General features: G+C 42.7%; 1 protein-coding gene across 4 annotated transcripts; it reads left to right on the forward strand.

Annotated features, from left to right (window-relative positions):
• The first annotated feature begins 3,100 nt into the window (after positions 1–3,100).
• Positions 3,101–22,136, forward strand: uimc1 (ubiquitin interaction motif containing 1). Of its 4 annotated transcripts, none has more exons than XM_014137992.3 (18): positions 3,101–3,354; positions 3,603–3,734; positions 4,005–4,074; positions 4,852–4,976; positions 5,129–5,443; positions 5,920–6,700; positions 6,876–7,015; positions 7,128–7,562; positions 9,419–9,778; positions 10,110–10,168; positions 10,291–10,460; positions 18,100–18,155; positions 18,342–18,681; positions 18,858–18,939; positions 19,105–19,228; positions 19,410–19,458; positions 19,571–19,619; positions 20,220–22,136. In XM_014137992.3, the coding sequence occupies exons 2-18, from the start codon at positions 3,624–3,626 to the stop codon at positions 20,446–20,448; spliced, it is 3,495 nt and encodes a 1,164-aa protein (XP_013993467.1). In that variant the 5' UTR covers positions 3,101–3,354; positions 3,603–3,623; the 3' UTR covers positions 20,449–22,136. The 4 variants fall into 4 exon arrangements, with proteins under 4 accessions (XP_013993467.1, XP_082816471.1, XP_013993469.1 ...); XM_014137991.3 differs by having other exon boundaries at positions 3,150–3,354; positions 3,512–3,734; XM_014137994.3 differs by having other exon boundaries at positions 3,148–3,734; positions 10,291–10,445.
• Positions 22,137–24,108: the final 1,972 nt, after the last annotated feature.

Below are 24,108 nucleotides of genomic sequence, written 5' to 3' on the forward strand. Positions count from 1 at the left end.
AGGACGAAGTATCGGAGGTCAAATCAAATTTTATTTGTCGCATGCGCTGAATACAACAGGTGTAGACAGTGAAACGCCTACTTACAAGCCTTAACCAACAATGCAGTTTAGAAAAATACCTAAAAAATAAATAAAAGTAACAAATAATTAAAGAGCAGCAGTAAAATAACCATAGCGAAGCTACATACAGGGGGTTCCAGAACAGAGTCAATGTATAGGGGCACCGGTTAGTTGAGGTAATATGTACATGTATTATTATGTTTAGCTTGTCCGGGAACAAGACATCGGTGTCCGCGACATGGGTGGTTTTCCCTTTGTAATCTGTGATTCTCTGTAGACCCTGCCACATACGTCTCGTGTCTGAGCTGTTGAATTGCAACTCCACTTTGTCTCTGTACTGACGTTTTGCCTGTTTCAATGCTAGAGGCGTCACTACAGACCCTGGTTAGATTCCAGGCTGTATCACAACTGGCCGTGATTGGGAGCTCTATGGGGCGGTGCACAATTGACCCAGCGTCGTCCAGGTTAGGGTTTGGCCGGGGTAGGCCGCTATTGTAAATAAGAATTTAATCTTAACTGACTTGCCTAGTTAAATGAAGTTTAAATGAAATTTAAAAAATTGAAGGAATTTTATTTTATTTATTTCACCTTTTTAACCAGGTAGGCAAGTTGAGAACAAGTTCTCATTTACAATTGCGACCTGGCCAAGATAAAGCAAAGCAGTTTGACACATACAACACAGTGTTACACATGGAGTAAAACAAACATGCAGTCAATAATATAGAAGGAAAATAAGTCTATATACAAAGTGAGCAAATGAGGTGAGATAAGGGAGGTAAAGGCAAAAAAGGCCATGGTGGCGAAGTAATTACAATATAGCAAGTAAAACATTGGAATGGTAGATTTGCAGTGGAAGAGAGTGCAAAGTAGAAATAGAAATAATGGGGTGCAAAGGAGCAAAATAAATACAGTAGGGGAAGAGGTAGTTGTATGGGCAAAATTATAGATGGGCTATGTACAGGTGCAGTAATCTGTGAGCTGCTCTGACAGCTGGTGCTTAAAGCTAGTGAGGGAGATGTGTTTCCAGTTTCAGAGATTTTTGTAGTTCGTTCCAATCATTGGCAGCAGAGAACTGGAAGGAGAGGTGGCCGAAGGAGGAATTGGTTTTGGGGGTGACCAGAGAGATATATCTGCTGGAGCGCGTGCTACAGGTGGGTGCTGCTATGGTGACCAGCGAGCAGGGTCTTGTAGATGACCTGGAGCCAGTGGGTTTGGCGACGAGTATGAAGCGAGGGCCAGCCAACGAGAGCGTACAGGTCGCAGTGGTGGGTAGTATATGGAGCTTTGGTGACAAAACGGATGGCACTGTGATAGACTGAATCCAATTTATTGAGTAGGGTATTGGAGGCTATTTTGTAAATTACATCGCCGAAGTCGAGGATTGGTAGGATGGTCAGTTTTACGAGGGTATGTTTGGCAGCATGAGTGAAAGATGCTTTGATGCGAAATAGGAAGCCAATTCTATGTTTAACTTTGGATTGGAGATGTTTGATGTGAGTCTGGAAGGAGAATAACTACACTGTTTGTATTCTACCATATTCCCAGTCACCTTGCTGTGGTTAAATGCGGTGGTTTGCGCTTTCAGATATGCGCAAATGCTGACATCTATCCACAGTTTTTGGTTTGGGTAAGTTTTAATAGTCACAGTGGAAACAACATCCTGATGAACTCAGTCACAGTGTCTGTGTATACATCAATGTTATTCTCAAAGGCAACCTGGAACATATCCCAGTCCACGTGATCAAAACAATCTTGAAACATGGATTCCGATTGGTCAGACCAGCATTGAATAGATCTTAGCACAGGTACTTCCTGTTTGAGTTTCTGCCTATAGGAAGGGAGGAGCAGGATGGAGTCGTGATCTGATTTGCCGAAGGGAGGGAGGGGGAGGGCCTTGTTGTCATCCCAGAAGGGGGAGTAACAATGGTCGAGAGTTTTTGAAGAATGAGTACCACAGGCAATGTGTTGTTAGAACTTTGGTAGCATTTTCCTCAAATTTGCTTTGTTATAATCCCCAGCAACAATAAATGCACCCTCAGGATGTGTGGTTTCCAGTTTGCACAAAGTCCAGTGTAGTTACTTGAAAAGCTGTCGTGGCTTTGGCTTGAAGGGGAATATACACGGCTGTGACTATAACCGAAGAGAATTCTCTTGGGAGGTAATACGGTCGGCATTTGATTGTGAGGTATTCTAGGTCGGTTGAACAAAAGACCTTGTTCCTGTACGTTATCACAATCACACCATGAGTAGTTAATCATGAAACATACACCATGCCTTTCTTCTTCCCGGATAGTTTTTTATTCCTGTCTGCGCAATATACTGAGAACCCAGCTGGCTGTATGGACGGGGACAGTATATGCGGAGAGCCATGATTCCGTGAAACAGTATGGTTATCAACTGTACTGCAGGGATAGAACGTAGGTCACAGAAAATTGAGGTTGTGGCAGCTGCAGAGAAGTATTTGGGTGTACGAGATTTGACGTCAGAAGAGTTACAGGGTGTCCTGTCATTTCAGGCTGTTGGCCTGAGGTACGACTAGATAGATTTAGTGGAGTAGGGTTGTGGGTTTTTAATGAGTGTAGGGTTAGATGGTCGTTTTTTGTTGTTGTCCCAAGGAAAATATAAGGGAGTTATAATCCAGTCTAGTTGGTGGCAGTAATGCAACATTTATTGGATACCAACCTCCCTTAAACTTCATCGAAGAAGACAGATTGACCGGAGCCTAACACTTCAGGTGCTCCACCTCTTGCTCTCAGACTACACCAAAGACAGTTGCAGCAAATATGGTGTGGTTGTGGTAACGTTAGCAGGGCCCATCCTCTTTGGCAGTAGGGTTTAAACCTGGCTTTGTATATTTTTCTACAGATCAATGATTGTTCGAAATAACGAATATTATGTGTTTGTGAGCTAGAAAAGTTATCTAGGTCAATGAGTATAAGAGTGTTTTGATAATATTTGGTTTGGTCGAGAAAGCCACAAAGGGGGTTGTTTTTTGAGAGCGCTATAAAGTACTTTGCTGGCCTCTGCTCACACGTTTGGACATTATTTTGACAGGGACGTTTAATACACCTAGCTGTAGTTTCATTTGTGAACAGTTTTTAACTGGTCCCGTTAAAAAAGCATGCTCTTCCTGTTTGAAATTTGCAATTGTAGTGCGGTATTGCACCGTACATTTCAGCCAAAGACAGAACAATGAGACGTTTTAGTTACAAAAATATTAGTTTCAGTCCGCTTCAAAGTTTGCCCTCCCTTTTGAGTCACGTGATCGAAGAAAACATGGCTTCTTGAATCGAGGTTTGTCAACGTTTTGGTAAAAGTAGGAATCCTACCTACTAACACTGGATGTGATTAACAGTCTTGAACTGAATGATTTGTAACTTAAATTCCATGTATCGTTATATACATAGCTAGCTAAGTAACTGTTCTACTTTCGGTTTTTCGTAATTCTCAGGAAGATGGGTGTGCAGACATCCTCGACACCAGTCGTAAGGATAGCTAACGGTAGCTAGCTAAGCTAACTTACGTCTATATTTGTTATCAAGCACCAAATTCAACCCAGCAACATGCCTCCTCGGAAAAAGCGAGAGAACAGATACACTGATGATGGTCCCAGGAAACGACGACGAGCAGTTGATCATGAAGAGGACAGAGTCGTCATCTCAGACAGCGACGAGGTAAGGTTAACCAGCTGAACTGACTAACTTGTTAGCTAGTTGGTTACACACTGGCTAGCTAGCTACACGGATACAGAACATAACTACTGGTTATCTGTATGTGTAAAGTGACCTATCATTACATGTTACTACAAAATAATAACTCTATACTATACTTGATAATTGTCGGCCAAGTAGTATTTCTGCTTCAGACCACTTTTATGTCTCTTAAAGAAAGGCACCTGACCCAAGATGTAAAGTAATTGACAACTCCTCTCTCTTCTAACCCAGGATGAAGACTTCAGACCAACATCATTAGAGGAGCGCAAACGGGAGAAGGAGAGTAAAACACGATCTAACGGTATACTGTCCAACCTACGTCTCCTTATTTGTAACGTAGCGAATTAGACGTATCCTTCTCATGTAGCACATTAGACCAAAGGAGCCTAGCGTTAACTTCACTTTTTATAGTCCAAGGACCTTACATGTTCTGTTTTGGCTCTGGAAACCAAAACGGCCAAATACTCAAACCTGAGTCGATTCTCAATTGCAGTATGTTTATAGAAACATAAATCTCTCTACTTTCGTATCACATCAAAATAATTTCACAAATGCAAAATACACACTTATTCTACACTGTTTTAACCGGTGTTAACACAGTTGTAGACGACAGTATTTTGTGACAACACAATGTGACAAGCTAATTAGCACTGTCTGTTTTCCAATGAACACAGGCTGTAACATGGATATATGGCCGCTTGGGAACACTAACCCTATAAAGGTGTGTATCAATTGAACCTTTATTAAAATAATTATTTCTAGCTAATATGACAGATAAGGTTGTTATGCTTTTACATTTTAGGCCACATCAACAGATTTTTCACTTAATCGTCTCAGGGATTTAAACCAGCAACCTTTCGGATACTGGCCCAACGCTCTTAACCGCTAGGCTACCTGCCGCCCAAAACCGTTAGATGCGTGTTAATGTTCAGACTGAGCACCGGGGCTCCTTACAAAACTCCCCTGTACATATTGTAATGGAACTGAGTCATGATCAATCACCAAAATGTAACCACTGAAGCACTGCTAGTTGGTGCTTTGTCATCTACTGTACTGAAGCTGTCCCCTCTCTTTTCAGAGATGACTGAGGAAGAGATGCTGGACCTGGCCATGAGGCTGAGTGAACAGGAGGCCAGCAACACTGCTCTCAGGCAACGACAGGAGGAGGAGACCATGAGGAAGGCCATCGCTGAAAGCCTCTACGTAAGTGTGGAGAATATTGACAGAAATAAAAGGTCGCCTGGACATTCACTCTAGTACAGTCACAGTCCTCGCCATTATTTCAGATAAAACCACAAATGTTTCTCCCATTGTATCTATTCCTGTGATACATAAGTGTTGTTATATCCCTCCAGGCGGACAGACCCACTCATCCCCACTCAGAATCTCTGCTGGTGGACGGGAGCCCTACCCAGAAATGTCAACGTTCCCCTCCAGAGGCAGAGAGCAGCATACAGCCCCCCAGGCGGAAGCTCTCTTACCCCAACCATGGTGTGGCTGACAGGGAGGGAGCCCACGGTGTAGGGGTTGCTAACCCAGAAACCAGCAGGAGGGGGAAAAAAGAGGGTAGTCCCTTACTAGATATGCCTGACCTGTCTCAGACCCAGAAGGTCTACTCCCAGTCTTCTCCCCTCAGCCAAGCTTCCACCTCCATGCCTCTTTCTTCACAGGTCAGTGGTGCCTCATTATTTGTCTGCCATGGCAATCATGTAGTTCTGTCTTTCTTCAGGGGCTACTATGGGCCTAGATCTAACTTCTATGAGTCTGATCGATATTTTAACCTGAAGACTTGTTAGCATTAATGTAGGTCTAGAAGAACCAATTACTTACTTATATCTTAATGCCACATCTTTCAATCATTACCAGTCTCGATTGCATGCCAAATCAATTTAGTTCTAGTGATGTTACCGGGGCGGCAGGTAGCCTAGTGGTTAGAGCGTTGGACTAGTAACCGAAAGGTTGCAAGATCGAATCCCCGAGCTGACAAGGTAAAAATCTGTCGTTCTGCCCCTGAACAAGGCAGTTAACCCACTGTTCTTAGGCCGTCATTGAAAATAAGAATTTGTTCTTAACTGACTTGCCTAGTTAAATAAAGGTAAAATAAATAAAAACGTTTTTTTAATCACATTTTCTATGCCATTTTAAGGAGGGGTCTTCTCTGAAGAACCCTTTCGGAAACCTCTCAGCCCACGTCGAATCTCAGGAATGCAAGTCCACAGAAAATGAGTCCCAACTCAGGAAGAAGTCCCCTGTATTCCCTCTTGCTCCCACAGTCCCATCAGCCAGCAAACTCATCCTGTGCCTGCATAAGCTCAGCCAGGACCTCCTAGTAGACTGTCAAGCCTCTGGGTTCCTACTATGTTCTCAAGAGGGTCCTCCAAGCTTAACTCTTTCCACAAAGTCCCAGATGTCTCAGTCTTTTCAGCCAAAGAGCCCTACATTCTCCAAAAGCCCTGTGTTCTCCAGGACAGAGAGAACTGCAGGCGGGGAACCAGGCCAAGGGAGTCCCCCTATGTTCTCTGAGACTGATTCAGGAAAGGAAGAAAAAGAGGCAAGTCCAACTTTTCCTAAAAGAGCCATGTTCTCCAGTAGTGATACAGGAGAAGAAGAGAAAGCGGCAAGTCCCACCTTTCCCGGAAGCCCAGTCTTCCCCAGAACTGATCAGATAAGGGACCAGGGTCCACAGAACTGTATTGAAAGTGTCTCTACATCAGAAGACCATGAGGATAGAGACCGAGAGGATGTGAAGAGCAGCGAATCCTCAAAGTGCCTTCCACCACGCCTCAGAACAACCCTGTCCCTGAACAAGAGACTCATACCTATAAGGAAGACAGTTGGAGTTGCAGACAAAGTTGTTGACCAAGAGGAACGTCAGGGTGAATCCTCACAGTGCGCTGTAAACAGAATTAGCACGCCTGCGAAGTTTGGTACGTTTTCTATTGTTTTAACCACTATCATGCATACAGAATAATGTTACACCAACACATTGAGTTTTAATGAGAGCAAGTAATAGCGGTATGGCAGGTTCATATGGCCTCTTCCTGCCCTTTGGCTTTCTATGTTTTCATCCTATGTATGTATTGGCATGATTGTTCTCTTTAGCTGCAGAAGAAGACCTTAATTCAGAGGAACTTACATTGGCTTTGGAGACTCAGCCAATGCAGGAGTTAACCAGTAATATGGTGCTACGCTGGTCAGATGATGATGATGATGATGATGAAAAGGAAGACGGTCCTGCAAAGGTGATGCCAAGAAACTACAAGAGATTGTATATTACCAGTACTGTTATTTAGCCTTTGACTTCACCTGAAACCTAATTACAGTGTATTGTGGGAACTTCTCTCTCTCTTGCAGTCAGCTCAGTTGCCCAGCCCAGTCTTCCCACAAGAGAATGACCTCCCACAACCAAGCAACCAGTGTCTCTCCACAAACACCAACCACCACTGTTCCCCTCCACACATACACAGCCCCTGCCTCGTCCCCAAGAAACGCACTCACATCTCCGAAGACTCCGCATGCGAGGACGGAGAGAGCCAGTCCAAGCGCATCCGGAAGAAGTTCACCTTCAAGGGCATGTATGGATCTCCCTCCCCCTTTCTCCCCAGACAGGCTGCAGGCAGAGGGAGCCAGGATGAGGCACAAGCCAGATACCCCTCTTCCCACCAGCCCCAGGCCTCTTCCAGCCACCTCTCTTCCCCCACAGGCAGCCAGGGGGATGGGGGAGTGGTGTGCTACTATTGGGGCGTGCCTTTCTGTCCACGAGGGCAGGACCCAGATGCCTACACGCAGGTTATCCTTTATCCTTCCTCTGATGTATCTTAATTTATTATTCTCTCACAGACATTCTCTGGATTAGGAGTCAATGTGGGTATCTGACATCTGGGACCACAAAGGGGGCATACAGTGCATTTGAAAACTATTCAGACCCCTTGACTTTTTCCGCATTTTGTTATATTACAGGCTTATTCTAAAATTGATTAAATCGTTTTTTGTCCCTCATCCATCTACACACAATACCCCATAATGACAAAGCAAAAACAGTTTCAGACCCTTTACTCAGTACTTTGTTGAAGCACCTTTGGCAGCAATTACAGCCTTGAGTCTTCTTGGGTATGATGCTACAAGCTTGGCACACGTGTATTTAGGGAGTTTCTCCTATTCTTCTCTGCAGATCCTCGCAAGCTCTGTCAGATTGGATGGGGACGTCGCTGCATAGCTATTATTAGGTCTCTCCAGAGATGTTCAATCGGGTTAAAGTCCAGGCTCTAGCTGGGCTACTCGAGGACATTCAGAGACTTGTCCCGAAACCCCTCCTGCGTTGTCTTGGCTGTGTGCTTAGGGTTGTTGTCCTGTTGGAAGGTGAACCTTTGCCCCAGTCTGAGGTCCTGAGCGCTCTGGAACAGGTTTTCATCAAGGATCTCTGTTCTTTGCTCCATTCGTCTTTTCTTCGATCCTGACTAGTCTCCCAGTCCCTGCCGCTGAAAAACATCCCCACAGCATGATGCTGCCTCCACCATGCTTCACTGTAGGGATGGTGCCAGGTTTCCTCCAGACGTGACGCTTGGCATTCAGGCCAAAGAGTTAAATTCTTGGTTTCCTCAGACCATTGAATCTTGTTTCTCATGGTCTGAGAGTCTTTTAGGTGCCTTTTAGCAAACTCCAAGCGGGATGACATGTACCTTTTACTGAGGAGTGGCTTCCTTCTGGCCACTCTACCATAAGGCCTGATTGGTGGAGTGCTGCAGAGATGGTTGTCTTTCGAGCTCTGTCAGTGACCATCAGGTCCTTGGTCACCTCCCTGACCAAGGCCATTGTCCCCCCACTTGCTCAGTTTGGCTGGGTGGCCAGCTTTAGGAAGAGTCTTGGTGGTTCCAAACTTCTTCCATTTAAGAATGATGGAGGCCACTGTGTTCTTGGGGACTTTCAATGCTGAAGAAATGTTGTGGTACCCTTCCCCAGATCTGTGCCTCGAACACAATCCTGTCTCAGAGATCTACAGACAATTCCTTCAACTTCATAAAAAAAAATATATATAAAATAATAAAAAAAAAAATGTACCTTTTATTTAACCAGGCAAGTCTGTTAAGAGCAAATTCTTATTTTCAATGACGGCCTAGGAACAGCTTGCTTCATGGCTTGCTTTTTGCTCTTACATGCACTGTCAACTGTGGGACCTTATATAAACAGGTGTGCGCCTTTCCAAATAATGTCCAATCAATTGAATTTACCACAGGTGGATGTAGAAACATCTCAAGGATGATCAATGCAACCAGGATGCACCTGAGCTCAATTTTGAGTCTCATAGCAAAGGGTCTGAGTACTAATGTGCATAAGGTATTTTTTTTTAAATAAATTTGCTAACAATTTGTAGAAACCTGTTTTTTGCTTTGTCATTATGGGGTATTGCGTGTAGCTTGTGGAAAACAAATTATTTAAATAAAATGTGAATCAGGCTGTAACGTAACAGTGTAGAAAAAGTCAAGGGCTCTGAATACTTCCCGAACGCATTGTATAAATTCTGTGTGCTACTGTATTATAGGCACTCCATCCATAATTTTGTAATATTTCATTGACCTGATGTCAGATGTCATGACTTCTAACTGTGAGTATGTAACTGATAGAAATTAACAGATTTTTCCTTACAGGTGATCATGTCCCAGCTGGAGGTGTATGAGAAGAGCCTGAAGGAAGCCCAGAGGGGTCTGCTGAGGAAGGCAGGCTGGGGGGAGCCTGTCCTTCCTGGTCCCCCAGAGAGACCTTTTTCCAGGAGGGGACGCCCCAAGAGACACAGGGCCCCAGAACCTCTGGAGGAAGAGGAGGAAGAAGTGCAGGGAGTGAGAAACCAGCAGGAGGAGGTAGTGGAGGTGGTAGAGGATGATGAAGAGGAGGGTGAGGAAAGGGAGTGGCGGCGGTCACAGGGAGGGACGGAAGAGGGAGGGAGGAGAGGAAGACTGGAGTGGAAGGACTATCAGACACTGTTTGTGTCCACTCCTGAACAAGACGAAGTGAGTATTGCATAACTTTTGTCAATACTTATAGGGAGCTTGGAGCAATACATTTATGTATTTCTAAAGGCTGTGTTAACAGTACAAATATTATTAATTTAAAGCATGAATCATACCAAAGGCTCTAATGATACTACAGTACTTACTGAAAGTTCCTTGTCACACTATATTACCACCAGATAGTGCTATCAACTATTTACAATCCAAATGTGTTATTATAATACAGGCTAAAAACAGTGTCTCTCATTTTATGAAAGTTCCTTGTCAGTTTGTGGAAAGGTCTTGATGCTTTCCCCCAGAAAACTATCTCTTTGTTTTTGTCTTCCCATAGAAATCGCCCTCACCTGTATTTCATGTAGAATCCAATCAACAACACATTCTACCTCGAAGGTAAGAAAGGGAGGCCTAAACTGCTACATTATACAGTATGGACCTAGCTTGTCTATAATCTCAATGATACAAGTCCTTTAAATGTGCACAGGAATGAAAACGTGTTGATTTCTAATTTCCAGGAGTCTTGGCCTTAGAAAAAAAGAGAGAAGACCATCGCCACTGCCTGACCCGCTGGAGAAGGAAAAGGAAGAAGATGAAAAAGAGGGAGAGAAGAGGGAGGAGGAAGAAAGGATGGGGGAGGAAGTGGTAGATGTCGGTGGCTTAGAAGTTCCAGGTATAAGAAATGATGGTAAGACTTTACTTGACACCCAGCGTCATAACATGTTGTGACATTGTCATAACCATGTCATAACAGCAGACAAGTTGTCATAATATGGTCATAACACAGTCATGACACGTTTTTATACCTGTTGTGACATATATTGTGTTATTTTATGGCTGGTTATGATACCTACAGTGCTTGCTCCACTAAAAGTTGTGCGATTATGCTTCAGGACTTAGAGGTAGTTTGTGGTTTAGGACGTCAACACTTCATTGCTCCAGACCAGCGCAAGGGGGAGTTAGTGCACTGAATATGCTTTTGGGTCCTACTGTGTGTCTGACAATGAATGGGTGACATAAACCTAAATAGAAACTGATAATTGTGCACAACTTCAGTATTACTTACTAAAACTGTTGTTACACTAAGGTTTTATTTTATTTTATTAGGATTATTTCGCTCGTACTGTAGGCCACTCCCGACCGGTAACGTTGTACAGCGCCTGAGTGGTGCAACAGTCTAAAACATTGCATAGCTGTGCAAGCTGTGTTGCTTCAGATGCTGGTTCAATACCTGTGCCGGCCTCGACTGGGATACCCATGAGATGACTGTAGTTTTTTGGTTTCTCTCCCTCTAAAAACAGAAATAAATAATTCTAAATAACTGGCTTTATTTACAAATTCGTAACAATGTCTCACCCCATGTTCAAGAATGGCCTTTTTCTCGCTCTATTTACTTTATTTGAAAACAAAATCATCTCCAAAATATTTTATTTTTTTAAACAAAGTTATTATTATTAATTTAGAATTATATAAAAGCCTGTTGGATATTCTCACAGATATAATTAACCCTGTTATTAGCAGGACAATATATATTGGTCATGGCTCCCGAGTGGCGCACAATGGGATTGCCTTGCAGTTCTCCAACTATATCCACTGAAAGCGCGCAAGGTTCAAGGCACGGGGGCACTGGATGGGCCGCAGTGCTGTGCACAGAATACCGACCTAGCCCATGGGGAAGGGAGGGTGGACCGCCACACTGGCAACACTTTAAGGGGCATTGCACTAATAATGGAGCTGACTAGGGAAACGTTCTCGCTGTTCTGTTCTTAGTGCCAGTCTGCACATTCAAACTAAAACAATGTAACTAATAATGGCATCTTTATGCTTTTGGTAATAAAATAATTATAAAAATACTCTTTCAAAATGCTGATGTTTATTTAGTAATGGATCCATAATGAATTACTATGGGAATAAATATCACTGAATTACAGAAATATTGGAACAAAGTTGTCTAATGAAGGTAAACAAATTGTTGCTTACTGGAAATACTCTTTCAAACACACACGGTCACGTTGTACAGCGCCATTATGGCTATTAGCAGGGCTATATTTTGGCCTTTATGGGCGGCGCACAATTGGCCCAGCCTTTGTCTCCCTCTAAAAACAGAAATAAATGTTTTGGCCTTTACAAATATTATTTTGGCCTCTATTCAGATTACAATCGGTCTCTTTTTTTTTTTTTTTAAACAAAATAACCTCCAAAATATTGTTATATATTATCAAATTGATGACGCAGTCATATAGCCCGGCACCTACATAAAGCTGAGTGACTCACTCATTCATGGCTTTGGATCAAAATAAGTAAGTACCAACATTCTTTCTGATAACCAAAACATTTCTTTATGTAAGACTATCCTGACCTGGACACCATGTACTGTATTATAATAGCCCATTATGGGCTATGAGCCAGACAATATACCTTTACCAACACCTCTCTGTATTTTGATACTTTGTGGATGGGGGCTCCCACAGTGCAAAATGCGTTGCTACAGATGCAGGGTCGATACCCGTGCCGACCTCCACCGGGAGACTTATGAGGTGGCTTTTGGTTTTAATTAAGAATCTTCCAATCCTCTATGTAATTATTGGCGGAGAGTCACGTCTTATTTTTCGATATACTGTAGGCCTACCGTAGGCGACATGAGTCTCAATAGTGTTGAGTAATGTTGATGTTAAAACTGGTGAAGGTCCTATTTATTTCTAGAACATATTGAAGTTAGAAGCAATAGGATTTGAAGCAGTAGCCTACAACTATTTTAGCACCGTTTCGCGCTGCTCTGAGACAAGCATTCGGACTGGTCTTGATAAATCAATGAGGTTTTTATTTTCACTGAATCTCCATTTGGGTATTGGTTAGACTAGAATTACAAAATTAGGGTGTAGAAATGTTATGCTCTTAGTGTAACCTTTAATTAAACTAGGCAAGTCAGATAAGAACAAATTCTTATTTACAAGGACAGCCTACTCCTTCCTCCCCATCAGGGAATAGCCCCCCTGTCTCCCGCGTGCCCACACGACACAGGGATTCTTCAGCTAAATAGCCCAGTACTGTACTCCCGACCGTCACGTTATACAGCGCCATATTTTCCGTTCCATCCTAACGGAAACCCAGAGGGTTTTTCGTTTTTCTTGGAATAGAAACACCATAATATTAATCAAATTAATAAAGGAATATTTCTTAATCAGTCCCATATACTATGTTCTTACAAAAAATGTTTTAACCTCTCTAGGGTAGGGGGCAGTATTTTCGCATCCGAATAAAAAACTTACCCGATTTAATCTGGTTATTACTACTGCCCAGAAACTAGAATATGCATATAATTGTTTGATTTGGATAGAAAACACCCTAAAGTTTCTAAAACTGTTTGAATGGTGTCTGTGAGTATAACAGAACTCGTATGGCAGGCCAAAACCTGAGAAGATTCTGTACAGGAAGTGCCCTCTCTGACCATTTCTTGGCCTTCTATACCATCTTTATCGAAAACAGAGGATCTCTGCTGTAACGTGACATTTTCTAAGGCTCCCATAGGCTCTCAGAAGGCGCCAGAACGTTGAATGATGACTTTGCAGCCCCTGGCTGAAAAACAGTAGCGCATTTGGATAGTGGTCGATCTGAGAACAATGAGATGGGCGTGCGCATGCACATGAAGAGTCCATTTTACATTTTCAGTCTTTGAACGAAAAAGACGTCTCCCGGTCGGAATATTATCGCTATTTTATGAGAAAAATCGCATAAAAATGTATTTTAAACAGCGTTTGACATTCTTCGAAGTACGGTAATGGAATATTTTGACATTTTTTGTCACGACATGCGTCCGCGCGTCACCGTTCGGATAGTGTCTTGAACGCAAGAACAAAACAGAGGATATTTGAACATAACTATGGATTATTTTGAACCAAAACAACATTTGTGGATGAAGTAGAATTCCTGGGAGTGCATTCTGACGAAGAACCGCAAAGGTAATCCAATTTTTCTTATAGTAATTCTGAGTTTAGTGAACGCCAAACTTGGTGGTTGTCAAATTAGCTAGACCGTGATGGTGAGCTATCTACTCAGAATATTGCAAAATGTGCTTTTGCCGAAAAGCTATTTTAAAATCTGACACCGCGATTGCATAAAGGAGTTCTGTATCTATAATTCTTAAAATAATTTATGTTTTTTGTGAACGTTTATCGTGAGTAATTTAGTAAATTCATCTGAAGTTTTCGGTATGTTTGCTAGTTCTGAACGTCACATGCTAATGTAAAAGGCTGGTTTTTGATATAAATATGAACTTGATTGAACAAAACATGCATGTATTGTATAACATAATGTCCTAGGAGTGTCATCTAATGAAGATCATCAAAGGTTAGTGCTGCATTTAGCTGTGGTTTTGGTTTTTGTGACATTATATGCTAGCTTGAAAAATGGGTGTGTGATTATTTCTGGCTGGGTACTCTGCTGACATAATCTAATGTTTTGCTTTCGTTGTAAAGCCTTTTTGAAATCGGACAATGTGGTTAGATTAACGAGAGTCTTGTCTTTAAAATGGTGTAAAATAGTCATATGTTTGAGAAATTGAAGTAATAGCATTTCTAAGGTATTTGAATATCGCGCCACTCGATTCCACTGGCTGTTGACTAGGTGGGACGATTTTGTCCCACATACCCTAGAGAGGTTAAATTCTCTAGTACAGCCACTATTGAAGGCTATCAAATTCTTCTCATAGATGCCCTCTGGTGGTCAAACTAGCACTAAGTAGCATTAATGGTACCAGTGGTTCACACTTAAATAACGTGACATAGAATTCTGCAGCACCCTGCAAGCTGCGCCGCAGTACCCTGCAACTTTTAAAGCACAAACCACTGTACATAAGTGTCAACCTACCAGACAAGGCAAGACATTCCATTACACCATAGCATATTTGTTAGCAGTATGTTTGTTATATCTTTTAGTTTTTATTGACCATATTCAATTATCATTGTAATTGTGCACACATTGATGTCAGACATGCACCTAACCCAATGCTCTGTTGCTGATGACGGCCATGAATGCAGGAGCAGATTTCAGGAGCAGGACAAGACACCCTATTTTTGACTGATATAAGGACATTGTCTTGATTGCCCTATCTGGTTTATATGATTATGATGGTCATAATGTTTCATGACAGTGTCATAGTGTATTTTCTACAAGTTATTTAAAATATGATGAAAAATAAACATCTGTAAAGAATTCATAACAACAAAGGATTTAAGAAATAATCTTTCAAACAAAAGGAAACTTCTTGGCAGGGAAAAACAACAATTTGAATAAATGTGTGTTGACACTTATGTAGGTACCATAAAATAATGCAATGTGTGTCACAACAGGTGTAAATATATGAGTCATGACAGTTATGAGTGTTATGACGAGTTGTCAGCTGTTAATGGCATGACATGGTTATGACTGTCATAACGTGTTATAACACTGGGTGTCAAGTAAAGTGTCACCGAAATTACAATTGATTTCACAGATTGTAAATGACTGTCATTAAAGGTGCATATGCAGAACTCACTCCACCATTTCCTGGTTGCAAATATTCAAATATTTCGCCTAATTTCAGTTAGAGAAAAAAACAGCAATGTATAGTGTAGCACGGACAACTCTCGCCAGTCTGCCCAGCACGACTCAAACCAGACCAAATCAGACCTATTTTTCTCCGGATTCCTACCGCAAGCTCTGAACTTTTTTTTTTTCACCTGGATCATCGCAGCTAGCTAGCTGCTATTCGAGTGGCCACTCCTGGCTAACGTCACTGTCCCGAAGCAAGAACGAATTAGCCTGGAGCTAGCCTTGCTAGGCCCATCTCCCGGCTAGCCAAAGAGGTCCATCAGCCACTCCTTGAGCGACAATACTGATTTTGCAGACTGGCCTGGACCCCCGCCGACCCATCACGACTGGACCACCGACATGATTCACCCGATGGGGTTTTCTCAACAGGCTCCGCCGTCGCGTCGTCCCCTGAATGCCCATCTGCTAGCATGCTAGCCTCGGGCCTGCTAGCTGTCCAGAGCACATCGGACTGTTAGCTTAAGAGGCCTTTGGCCACTATACCTATTTTGCCAATTGGCCTGGTTTACCACACGGAGCCCTGCTGATCCGTCTGCCGACGTAATAGCACGAGAGGGCCACAACAGACTTTCTTCCGTCACGACGTCCCTCCAAGGCCCTTCTGTTAGCTTGCTAGCCCCGGCCCGCAAGCTGCCTGAAGCCACTCACTGGACTCCTATGATCACTCGGCTACGCATGCCTCTCACTAACGTCAATATGCCTTGTCCATTGCTGTTTTGGTTAGTAATTATTGCCTTATTTCACTGTCGAGGCTCTAGCCCTGCTCAATACACCTTAGCTAACCCTTTAGTTCCACCTCCCACACATGCGGTGACATCACCTGGTTTAAATGATGTTTCTAGAGACAATATCGCTTTCATCGTCACTTTATGCACAGGTTTACCCTCACTGTATTCACATCCTACCATATCTTTGTCTGTACATTATGCCTTGAATCTATTCTACCGTGCCCAGAAATCTGCTCCTTTTACTCTGTTCTGAACGTGCTAGACGACCAGTTATTTTAGCCTTTAGCCGTACCCTTATCCTACTCCTCCTCTGTTCCTCTGGTGATGTGGAGGTTAATCCAGGCCCTGCAGTGCCTTGCTCCACTCCCATTCCCCAGGCGCTCTCATTTGTTGACTTCTGTAACCGTATAAGCCTTATTGATGTATGTTAACATTAGAAGCCTCCTCCCTAAGTTTGTTTTATTCACTGCTTTAGCACGCTCTGCCAACCTGGATGTCCTAGCCGTGTCTGAATCCTGGCTCAGGAAGACCACCAAAAACCCTGAAATGTCCATCCCTAACGATAACATTTTCCGACAAGATAGAACTGCCAAAGGGGGCGGTGTTGCAATCTACTGCAGAAATAGCCTGCAGAGTTCTGTCTTATTATCTACGTCTGTACCCAAACAATTTGAGCTTCTACTTTTAAAAATCCACCTTTCCAGAGACAAGTCTCTCACCGTTGCCGCTTGCTATAGACCACCCTCTGCCCCCAGCTGTGCCCTGGACACCATATGTGAATTGATTGCCCCCCATCTATCTTCAGAGCTCATGCTGCTAGGTGACCTAAACTGGGACATGCTTAACACCCCGGCCATCCTACAATCTAAGCTTGATGCCCTCAATCTCACACAAATGATCAATGAACCCACCAGGTACAACCCCAAATCCGTAAACGCGGGCACCCTCATAGATATCATCCTAACCAACTTGCCCTCCAAATATACCTCTGCTGTTTTGAACCAAGATCTCAACGATCACTGCCTCATTGCCTGCGTCTGTAACCACCCCTCATCACTGTCAAACGCTCCCTAAAACACTTCAGCGAGCAGGCCTTTCTAATCGACCTGGCCCGGGTATCCTGGTTTCAGAGCTGGTCATGGGTGCACCTCAGCCACGCTCAAGGTCCTAAACGATATCATAACCGCCATCGATAAGAGACATTGCTGTGCAGCCTTATTCATCGACCTGGCCAAGGCTTTCGACTCTGTCAATCACCACATTCTTACTTGCAGACTCAACAGCCTTTGTTTCTCAAATGATTGCCTCGCCTGGTTCACCAACTACTTCTCAGAGTTCAGTGTGTCAAATCGTAGGGCCTGTTGTCCGGACCTCTGGCAGTCTCTATGGGGGTGCCACAGGGTTCAATTCTCGGGCCGACTCTCTTCTCTGTATTCATCAATGATGTCGCTCTTGCTGCTGGTGATTCTCTGATCCACCTCTACGCAGACGACACCATTCTGTATACTTCTGGCCTCTCTTTGGACAGTGTGTTAACTAACCTGCAGACGAGCTTCAATGCCATACAACTCTCCTTCCGTGGCCTCCAACTGCTCTTAAATGCAAGTAAAACTAAATGCATTCTCTTCAACCGATCACTGGCCACCATGGCCTATTTATTGCCTTATCTTACCTCATTTGCACTCACTATATATATAGACTTTTTTTTTTACTGTATTATTGACTGTATGTTTGTTTATTCCATGTGTAACTCTGTGTTGTATGTGTCGAACTGCTGTGCTTTATCTTGGCCAGGTCGCAGTTGTAAATGAGAGCTTGTTCTCAACTTGCCTACCTGGTTAAATAAAGGTGAAATAAAAAATATTAGGATGGTGTGCCTAATGTTTGTTTGCTATACTTTGTGTATATGGTTGCATTTAGAACTAAATACTAAATGTTGTGAGCTTCACTTCATAATACGTAGCTTTTAATTGGCATGCCTCTATTATTCCTTGTTGATTCTGATGGCAGAGACCCAACTCAGTGACGATGGCACCCAAGACCTGATGGTCACCAGCCCTGCACAGGTCAGTAACTTCTGCACTACAAATTACACCTAAACAGAGCATTCTGATTACAGTTCTGACTTATTCTCCTTTTTTCATTCAACACCTAGAAATATTGGCTGTGTTCATCGAATTGTGAGGTTGTGTTGTAGATGTCTATCATGGTTGTGTTTTTTTATGCCTGTGGTTTGATTTGGTTACCCCTAGCCCCAACCAGAGAGGCAGTCCCTGCCTCAGATCCAGACTTTTCTCTCATCACCCCATCTTCTGGAGCAGCGTGTAGAGGTGATGGAGGTGGAAGAGGAGAGGAGGAGTGGCCCTGTTAGGGGTCCTGCTAGAGGAGAGGATGTGAGGGTGGAAGTGGAGGAGACGGGGGAGGTACAGGGTGGGGTCTCAGAACCTGCACCCCCTCAGAGCCCCAGCATGGACTGTCCTATGTGCATGCGCCCCTTCCCCCTGACGGAGATTGAGCTGCACGCTGCCTACTGTGATGGTAGTACCGCTAACATGGAGGAAGAGGAGATGATGGCTCAGAGCCAATCGCAAGGTAAGAACACGCAGCAAGACACACATACAACAGACACTTGTTTATTCAGCTCAATCTAAGGTAATCTCTGTTGTTTATGCAAGGATGTTGACAAAGGAACAATGCAAGTCAAGGATGTGTAGTGAAATGTTATGTTTGACCCCAGACCGTAAAACAATCCCTTGTTTAATATGTAGTTACAGTGAAGTCTCATAGGAAGAGGACCAGAAGGGGAGAGAGAATTGGAGAGGAGCAGCCCTGTTCTTCTGGCTCTGGCAAGTAAGTAGGTATGAGCGGATTGACCTTGGTCTAACAGCTAGTCTCCTATACCTAGTTTACATTCACAGGGAACGTCACTTTAGTCTAAATTATTTTGACATCCCTACTGTAGAGTAACCTGATCATACCTTTTAACCTGTCTGTGTTGTGTTGTCTTCCGAGCAGGGCAGTGCAGGGAGAGAAGTGCTTCCTGTGTCAGCAGCTCTTTCATCTCGGGGACTATGAGAAGCACGTAGAGGACTGCATCAGGAACCAAGAAGTGTCCAAGGCTGCATCCAGGGCCGGACAGGTACTCCTAGTTAGCACTATTGCACAGCATTACACACTGTATATGTAGTTATCAAAACCAAGCCAGCTGTTGTAGACCATTGGTAGTTAATTGCAGACCGTGTGGTTTCCCTAGCTGTTGTGTAGCACTCACAATGGGTCTTCTGCTCTTTCTTCCCTCTGTGTGATGGATGATCTTCCAGAGTGGAGACTTGCTGAGTGCTTTGGACCAGACAGAGCACAGAGATTCAGGTTCACTCACTCAAACTGTGATGTTGTTTTACATGTTCAAAATGCCTCGTTCCACCTTGTTTGAATGGGTGAAAGAGAGCCAATGTTTTCACTCTACTTGGTCTCCTTTTAGGGACTGCTGAGGCCGGACCATGTGATACTGCCTTCAGGAGCCAACACAGGTAAGCAAAACAGGAAATGCACTGATGGATTTTTTGGGGAAACTCCATTTGACTAATCTACTGTAGCACCCACCCCTGGTGACATAGGCTGTACCATGTGTGTGATAGGGAGGGAGGTCTGATAAGCAGACCCTGGTTGGGTATGTCTGTCAAGGACACACCCTGATGAATAGCTCTCTAACGCATCATTGCAACTCCATTATATGCTTGTGCCTTCATATTTGTTCATTGTTGACTAAGACTGTTGTGTACCCCTATTTAAGTAGTTATTCGTATGAAGTGGTGTATTTTCTCTTGGTTTAATAGTTTATGAATGCATATTAACATATTTGTGAATATGAGATGGTAAGCAGACCGCAAAGTTTAGTGCTTGCCTGATTGTTTGGTGACTATCGACAGCGTCACTGTAACGATATCAGTGTACTACCTCTAGCTCACACCTGGATCATGTTCAGTAGGCACAAAATGGACTGAAAGAGGGAGGAACTACCTGGACATGTCCAATAAAGACTTTTCCTTTTTCATTGCATAAAGTTTTACTACGGTGTGCTCTGATGATCATGACCCTGCCATTTATAACCATGTGATTGTTGCTTTCAGTGGCCTTATTGAAGATCTGGGAGAGTCTGGGGGAAGTGGAGACATTGCCGTCCCAGGTTTCAGAGTGAGCACCTCGCCCATCCGATCCTTCACCTCCATCTCAGAAGCCACAGACTGCCTTATTGACTTCAAGCGCCAGTACTCTTCCTGTACTTCCTCCTCTTCCTCCTCCAGGCCCAGACAAAGAGGGAGGAAATTCAATAGGAAATTCAAATATACTAAAAAATAGTAAATACTGTCAACTGCTTTTTTTTATACCACTGCATAACTTTTCTTTGTATTGTTTGTTACACTGAATCAAGTGATACAAATGTGTGTTAATGTGGGATTAAGTAATACTTCCTTCGAAATGTTTATTTTGTGTACTTTCTTACAAATCTGTTAGATTCGATTCATCTTTACACACTAGAAATAAATGCACACAGTGACCCAAACTATGGGCTCATCTTATATTCTTATTTATATAAAAGTGACTCCAAAATGACATGATACATTGCAGATGTTGGATCTTAATTTGAGCCAGTTTGCTACAGCAGGATAATAATCCTGCAGCAACAGGAAATGTGAATTATCATTTTTGTAGGCGTTAATAAAATAAATGGTAAGGTAAAATCAAGTTTGACATTTCTAAGTGGAAATTACAAACTTTAGAAGCATTTTTAAACCTCAAATACACAAATAATACATTTCCTGCAGTACCTATTGGGCACAACATAATCTGAAACACAACCAAAACAAACTGCAAATGCATCCAAAAGTTTGTCACAAGCTTGATGTAGTCATTGCGTGCTATGAATATGGGACTCGATAGTAAACTTGTCTAAATACACTAAGTGAATTTGTCCAAATACTTATGACCCCTTCAAATGGGGCGACTAGATCCATAAAGTGCTTTCATTTCTAAACAGTAAAACCGATATTCATGAAAATACCCTTAAATGAAAGGTGATATTCTCTACTGTGAAAATATTTCTCAAATCCCAAATTTTAGCTTTGCTGTCCAAGTAAATACATAGTGTATGTGTGAAAGGTAGCCTAAAATAAAAGGTGACATTCTGGACTGTGGACTGTTCTAGTTGTGGAAGCCAATGTGAACAGCAGAGACTCAATGTTGTAAAAGCGGAAATAAACTCAGTTAAGATTTAACTTGTTAAACTATTACGGTCGGTTTCTGCCTGGCCTCTTTTCTGGCCCCCACACCATCTTATGCAATCTGAGGTGAAATGGGTGTGTGGCTCCCCCAAAGAACAGCTTTCAAAAAGTCTATTGACGACACAACAGTGGTAGGCCTGATCACCGACAACGAGGAGACAGCCTATAAGGAGGTCAGAGACAGCAACTTCTCCCTCAATGTGAGCAAGACAAAGGAGATGATTGTGGACTACAGGAAAAGGAGTGCTGAACAGGCCCCCATTGAAGAGACTAGTGGAGTGGGTCGAGAGTTTAAGTTCCTTGGTGTCCACATCACCATCAAATTATAATGGTCCAAACACACCAAGACAGTTGTGAAGAGAGCACGACAACACCTTTTCCCCCCCAGGAGACTGAAAAGATATGGCATGGGTCCCCAGATCCTCAAAAAGTTCTACAGCTGCACCAACGAGAGCATCCTGACCGGTTGCATCGCGGCCTGGTATGGCAACTGCTCGGCATTCGACCATAAGGTGCTACAGAGGGTAGTGCGTACGGCCCAATACATCACTGGGGGGAAGCTTCCTGCCTTCCAGGACCTATATACTAGGCAGTGTCAGAGGAAGGCCCAAAAAATTGTCTAAGACTCCAGTCACCCAAGTCATAGACTGTTACCTCAAGCCCTTGTATATAGCCTTGTTATTGTTATGTAATTTTGTGTTACTTTATGTTTTATTTTTTACTTAAGAAAATATTTACTAAATAAATGTAACTCTATTTCTTGAACTGCGTTGTTGATTAGGGGATTGTAAGCATTTCACAGTAAGGTCTACACCTGTTTTATTCGGCGCATTTGATAAATAACATTTGATTTGATATGAATATGTACATGTAGATAGAGGTAAAGTGACTATGCATAGATAATAAACAGAGAGCAGCAGCAGCGTAAAAATGGGGGGGGGGGTTAATGCAAATAGTTTGCGTAGCAATTTGATGCCATATTAGAAAGGAAATATGCATAGCAATTTTACTAATCTCAACAATATTACAAGCATTAGTTTAAGTCTGATTCAATGGCTTTTATAGGTAGGCAAGCATTGTTAAATGAGGACTGATGTCAAATTTGAACAAATTATGGTACTTTTGTATGTCCAAACACGAGTAATTAATTACATTGAAATTAATGCATTTTAAGGTGGTGTATAGTGCAATGTCCTTCAAAATGGTTTTCTGGACAAACTACATTTTTTATTACTATTATATGCATTCTTTTATAGGCAACCTGTAGTCTGAGTATTGATGAATTGACCCCATGGGTCATGAAATATGGTTTAAAGTCGGAGGTTTACATACTTGGGTTGGAGTCATTAAAACTCATTTTTCAACCACTCCACAAATGTCTTGTTATCAAACTATAGTTTTGCCAAGTCGGTTAGGACATCTACTTTGTGCATGACACAAATAATTTTTCCAACAATTTTTTACAGACAGATTATTTCACTTATAACTCATTGTATTACAATTCCAGTGGGTCAGAAGTTTACATACACTAAGTTGACTGTGCCTTTAAACAGCTTGGAAAATTCCAGAAAGTGATGTCATGGCTTTAGATGATTCTGATAGGCTAATTGATGTTATTTGGAGGTGTACATGTGGATGTATTTCAAGGCCTACCTTCAAACTCAGTGCCTCTTTGCTTGACATCATGGGAAAATCAAAAGAAATCAGCCAAGACCTCAGAAAAAAATATATACACCTCCACAAGTCTGGTTCATCCTTGGGAGCAATTTCCAAACGCCTGAAGGTACCACGTTCATCTGTACAAACAATAGTACGCAAGCATAAACACTGTGGGACCACGCAGCCATCATACCGCTCAGGAAGGAGACGCATTCTGTCTCCTAGAGATGAACGTACTATGGTGCAAAAAGTGCAAATCAATCCCAGAACAACAGTAAAGGACCTTGTGAAGATGCTGGAGGAAACAGGTACAAAAGTATCTATATCCACAGTAAAATGAGTCCTATATCGACATAACATGAAAGACCGCTCAGCAAGGAAGAAGCCACTGCTCCAAAACCGCCATTATAAAAAGCCAGACTACGGTTTGCAACTGCACATGGGGACAAAGATCGTACTTTTTGGAGAAATGTCCACTGGTCTGATGAAACAAAAATAGAACTGTTTGGCCATAATGACCATCGTTATGTTTGGAGGGAAAAGGGGGAGGCTTGCAAGCCGAAGAACACCATCCCAACCGTGAAGCACAGGGGTGGCAGCATTATGTTGTGGGGGTGCTTTGCTGCAGGAGGGACTGGTGCACTTCACAAAATAGATGGCATCATGAGAAAGGAAAATTATGTGCATATATTGAAGCAACATCTCAAGACATCAGTCAGGATGTTAAAGCTTGGTCGCAAATGGGTCTTCCAAATGGACAATGACCCCAAGCATTCTTCCAAAGTTGTTACAAAATGGCTTAAGGACAACAAAGTAAAGGTATTGGAGTAGCCATCACAAAGCCCTGACCTCAATCATATAAAACATTTATGGGCAGAACTGAAAAAGCATGTGCGAGCAAGGAGGCCTACAAACCTGATTCAGTTACACCAGCTCTGTCAGGAGGAATGGGCCAAAATTCACCCAACTTATTGTGGGAAGCTTGTGGAAGGCTACCCGAAACGTTTGACCCAAGTTAAACAATTTAAAGGCAATGCTACCAAATACTAATTGAGTGTATGTAAACTTCTGACCCACT

This window comes from Salmo salar, chromosome 13 (genome assembly GCF_965601325.2).
Source record: "Salmo salar chromosome 13, fSalSal1, whole genome shotgun sequence".
Lineage (NCBI taxonomy): Eukaryota > Metazoa > Chordata > Actinopteri > Salmoniformes > Salmonidae > Salmo > Salmo salar.